Source organism: Palaemon carinicauda, chromosome 15 (assembly GCF_036898095.1).
Source record: "Palaemon carinicauda isolate YSFRI2023 chromosome 15, ASM3689809v2, whole genome shotgun sequence".
NCBI classification, from domain to species: Eukaryota; Metazoa; Arthropoda; class Malacostraca; order Decapoda; family Palaemonidae; genus Palaemon; species Palaemon carinicauda.
In genome coordinates, this window is record NC_090739.1 from 48,495,790 (window position 1) to 48,501,451 (window position 5,662).

Genomic DNA, 5,662 nt, shown 5'->3' on the forward strand with positions numbered 1-5,662 from the left:
GCAGGATGCTATAAGCCCAGGGACCCTAACAGGGAAAATAGCCCAGTAAGGAAAGGAAACAAGGGAAAATAAAATATTTTAAGAACAGTAACAACATTAAAATAAATATTTCCTATATAAACTATATACAAAATTAACAAAAAAAGAAGAGAAATTAGGTGGAACTCTAACCCAAGACAGTGGAAGACCATGGTAGAGAGGCTATGGCACTACCTAAGACTAGAGAACAATGGTCTGATTTTTTAGTGTCGTTCTCCTAGAAGAGCTGCTTACCGTAGATAAAGCATTCATTGTAAATCATCTTTGTGCAGTATATATTTTTCATAGAAAGATACTCAATATGTTATCTGTAATAAGGATAAATGAATATTGAAAAAACGGAATGTTCATTGAAAACTTTATTCTGTTGTTTGTCTTTCCAGTTTTATCGCATCATTAAAGGGACTGGTGATCAGTACGACAATCGCGCCCGTGCCAAAGGAGTCACTGCCAGTTTCTCTCTCAATGGCCTGGGCGTAATGAATGACGAGCCAGCAGATCTCTACCAGGAAAACGAGGAACTGAAGGTAAATTCACTAAGCTCATAACCTTAATAAAATGTATGATGACTAAAAACTAATTTTGATTTGCTTGGCAATTACGGATGTATTTCCTAGGATGCACATGCTTGGGGGAACATTCAAAACAGTTCCTTTATATGTGTCTGGGCTAAATTTTGTAATGCAATACAGTTCATATATGAACCTGGCTACTACATAAGAAGGGTGGGCCTACATGATGGGGGAGACGGATTGTTTTAAGTGGCGCGAAAATAGATTCAAATAAATTTAATTAGTTTATTGTAAAGGGAAGGAAATACTGAATGAATCGAAGGGTGAGTTATGCCCACAAAATATACGGGGGAAGAGTTGGGCTGATAAAGACAGGGAGCTTAATAATTTAACTGCCCAAATCATTCCAAAAGCTCCATTTTTGAACCACAGGTAGTTATGAATTTTTGCAGGAGGCAAGCTTCACTTCTTCTGTGGCGACCATATTGGCCAAATTCAAAATGGCCGGTATCCAACAGTCCTAGAATGATATGTAAGAACTCTTTTAATCAGTTCTGATGAATGGTGAATCCATTTCAGTTTATATTTTGAGAACTATAGCTTATACAAAACGTTAGTTTTCAAGGTTATTACTGTATATTTCAAAATTTAAACAAATCTACGTATAAACATTAACCTTATATTTCTATTATTTTTGCAATTATAGTGACTGAAAAAGACACGTGATCATACCTATATGTACTATATAGAATTCTATAGATGTGATAAATAAGTACAATGTATCTGTAATAAAAACGCTGTTGTATCCATTGAGCAGACAATTGGGTACCTAGTTCACTTGAAAAAATAAATAAGAATCTGCATCAACGTCTGCTTGTAAACATTAGTAAATACACAAGTACAATTTTCTTAATTCCTTCACTCAAAGTACTGGATCTCAGGATCATGTTTATCCTGTAGATGGTTGCTCACTAATTTGCGTCTTTGTCATCACTTCAAAAAACCACCTTTACATTTGCCGAATGTCGTACATCAAACTCTAGTACTACTACATCTACAGTTTCCTCTGCATGCTTTAATGCACCCACAGTGAAATACAAGAGACCATCAGCACGAGTTGTCCAGAAAGGGAGCCATTTGTTCCTCTGCTTGTCATATTCCCATCCCCATTTATCAAAAGTTGGGAGTATTTCATGGCATGCGCTTGAATGCTTCGACACAAAACTTGCCTGTAACAGTGATCTCTTCATGTTCTGAAAGAGGGTAGCTTGGGTAGGTAATATGCTGTCCAATGATTGGCTACCGTTAGAAAACAGATGGTTCCTGGCTACATTTACAGATTTTTGTACATATATATGCCAAATGCATATGTAGAATTCACTGTATATGAGGTCAGAAACGTCTCAATGTGAATCATGTCAAGAAATAAAGTTCTAAACTGAAGGACTCAGGGTCTTCAGTCACTCTGAGCATGGTCTCAGCTAAGTTTTGTGTATTATTCCACGAAGTCCATACTGTTTTTTTCCCTAAATTCGAGGAACTGAGATGCTTTGTCAAAATCCGTTGGTACATGGAACAGATGTAGAGCCAGCAAATTTGATGGATCAAGCTGTACTTCAATGCTGTGCCCTGGAATGTATCGGTAATATTCGCCACTAACAAGACCTATCCAGAGCTCTTGTTAGGCCAGATTGTTGGAAGAAAGCATTTCCAAGAACGGCTTTGTCAATGCCAACAGTTAGAATAAATACTTAATGTCCCTGAGATGATACTTGAGCAAGATGCAGACTGATGCACGTATGTGCCTCTGCGGTTGCATGGTTGCAGTCCTGATGTATCAAATCCTATATTGTTGTGGACAGTTTCTGTTTTATTGCTGAGGAGTAGTTTTCCATCTATGTCAGTCTTGATCAGCTGTTTAATGATCAAAGTGAAACGTGGCGCCTCATCATCTGATTGACGTACATCTGTCTGACTTCTACATAAAACATGAGGTGCCATATTGGATCCAAAAATCTGGATTAATCTCTTTCTAGAAATAGACGTCTAGATAGGTGCCCATAAAGAATACACGGAGTAATCTACCTACGAATAAAACCAAGCTGTCTGGCGTAGGCAACAATGCATGAAGAAAAAAATGGAAGAGGATGGGCGTAGTGGACGTTAAAATTCCTAAATTGACACAGACTTAGAATTAAACAGAGAAATAAAATTAAAATATATATATAAGATCTAATGAACAATTTACAGTTAGGATTTGGGAATAATTCATCTTGGAATATGATGCTTAAGGAAATAGAAAAAATATAATATACTTTATATGGACATCAAAGACAGCACTGTGGAAGTCGTACTGGCTTGACGTCATGAGCATCGAAAGGGTGATGAATAAAATAAGTGCACGAGGAAAGGATGTTGGGAATATAGTCAAGGGGTGACAAGAGACTTAGCCATTTCAAGGGTAAAAGGAAGGTTTCTTATGGCTGGTCATATTGGACAGGCAAGCGTATTGGTGAACAGATAGAATATTAAGAAAGGTAGTTGAAATAAATCATATATAACGATAAGTGAAAATACAATTGATAAATGATCATAAGGCGTGAAGATGAATATTCACAGGACTTAATATCAGTTTACATAAGATATGAAAAAAAAATAGTTGTTGCAATCACTATGTGCAGTGAATACGTATCATTATTCAGTTTACGTAAAATGTATTTTTCATATGAAATAACATCAAATGCAGATATAAGCGTTCATACATGTACACCTTCCAGAAAAGAATATCGGAGCTGGATTCCCTATATTAAAAAACATGCAGAAAGTTTCATTACCGGACATTTTACTGTGACTGATTATTAGTTTTTCGCCCAATGTCAGATTCGTCCATAATAGCCGTCGCAGGGAGTAATTATATTGGCTCCTGCCAAAAAAGAAAGAAAAAAATGCTTATGGTCACCTCTACCTTTAATAATAAAAAAAATGGTACTTTAAAATGAATAATCGAGGTGATTTTGTGGATTAAACCCTCTGACTAGTATGTCCCAGCAAAGCGATGTTCAATATTCTATAAATAACTGTGGACTCGAACCATTTATCTTCATACAATAGTTAAATGCATTTATTCACCTAAATGTAGAGCTTTCATTCCACGGAACTTTATAAATTACAAGCATTAAGTATGAAATTTCAGTATTGTGTTTTTTGCAACTGATATTTTATGCCCATTTTAGTACTGACGTAATACCTTTCATTAGACCAAGGTTAGTCAATAAAGCATCGCCATTGTCCTCTTAACTTATGTTCCTCGACTGTTACTTATTAAAAGTTCGACTGGACCATATGCTCTTGTTAAATCAAATATATCTTTCTTATTCATCATTAATTTATTTATGCAATTTGTCTCCTCTCTTCTAACAACAAAAGGAGGAGATCCAGAAACTGGCTGCTCAGATGGAGTTCATGAAGATCGTACATATGGAAATGCACAATCGCCACCTGAAGCCTAAACCAGGTGGTTACTTCAGCGAGAAGAACTCTGTGATGAGCAGTGCCCAATCCCCCGGGGGTAAGACCAACACCAACCATCCAGCCTCTGCTGCTGCCAAAATGGATTGCAGCGGGGGAAACGAGAACTCATCGGTTAGGCTTTCCCCTGCGGCTGAGCTGGCCTCGGAGAGAGTATGACTAGTTGCTCAGAGTGAAGAGGTATGGTTGTGAAGACATGTGTAAGATTCCTCTAAGTTTTTTAGAGATGAATAAATGTTTAATGAAGTGATATAGATATCTTTTGGGTAAAGTAGATTTATTTTTAATTGAAATTAGTTGAGGATGGCCAAAAAGGAAATAATGATGATGTGCTTTCAGAAAAATGATAATTTTTTTTTTCATAAACTGAAAAGATCTTTTAGATAAGTTTATGAGAAGGTATTTGCGTTGAATATATAAATCATCAGTATTCGAATGAGAAGAAGCAACGCATAATTGTTGGATTTGTGAATTTCGATATCTGAGAGTTAAATCAGTTATTGTTTATTGAATTAGTATAATATAGTTATTAGGGAACTGTCTGTAGCTATGAAGTGTGTGGATTGGATGCTTTCAATAACTTGGTCTGCTGCAGACTTATATCACAATATAAAATAAAAAAAATGTAAAGGTTTCATTTTTTATTCAATTCAGCCGTTGCAGTATTATTTCTATGACCATAAGAAAGAAAACTGAGAACCTACTGAAGTTTACAAAGAATTAGAGAAAAAATGCGTGAAGTTGATAGGCAGAAATGGATAGATTTTATTATTTTTCTAAAAAGGCAAGAAAATGATATTTACATTTGAACATATTTGTGCTTAGATTCTGATTTTTTAATAGAATGGAATATAGATGGACTATATTCTAAGAGCTTTTTACAAAAGCTGTACAAGTCATGCACTGGTACTAACATATTATCAAAATTTTGACAATGGCCTTAAATGAAATTACTGAATTTTTACATATGCCTTTCCTGCCGTTTGAAGCAGTTTTGTGGTGATCATTGACGAAATGCTGATTTTGTGGTCCTGAAGCCTTAAAAATTATAAATGGCAATATATTTAAAACCAAAAGATTGACTCATTGATAATTTGCTCCTTTCGTCAAGTATGATTTTATGGGTTTTGTTTGTTGCTAATTGGACAAATGAATCCAAGATAACATTATGTATTTTATTAGTCTTAAGGAAATTTTCAGGAAAGGGATGAAGTTAAATTTTGACAACTGTTTTAGAACGGTCATGCTTATCTGTGTGCAAATTGTAGCATCTATTGTTGACATGATATGAAAAAATTTATCTAATATTTTAATGATTTCTACAACCATTGATATATATATATATATATATATATATATATATATATATATATATATATATATATATATATATATATATATATATATATATATATATATATATATAATAGTCTCCGAGTTGCTAAGTGAAGTGTTTTAAGGTAAGGTAGAACCCGTTGATAAGAAATAATTTTCCTTGGTCAATCTACCTTTTTTCCTTTGAACTAAACAGCAGTATTGAACTCTTGGATGGCACTTCTAATGTCAGAGTCTTTTGAAATAGG

The 5,662-nt window shown here is 34.7% G+C and overlaps 1 protein-coding gene across 2 annotated transcripts in view; it reads left to right on the plus strand.

Moving 5' to 3' along the window:
• LOC137654605 (probable G-protein coupled receptor CG31760) overlaps positions 1-5,429 on the plus strand; it is a 1,168,850-nt gene extending 1,163,421 nt beyond the window's left edge. For both annotated transcript variants that reach the window (XM_068388385.1, XM_068388387.1), the window contains exons 17-18: positions 423-566; positions 3,978-5,429. In XM_068388385.1, the coding sequence (XP_068244486.1) occupies positions 423-566; positions 3,978-4,238 (405 nt within the window). In that variant the 3' untranslated portion in view covers positions 4,239-5,429. The remainder of the gene's footprint in view (positions 1-422; positions 567-3,977) is intronic.
• Positions 5,430-5,662: the final 233 nt, after the last annotated feature.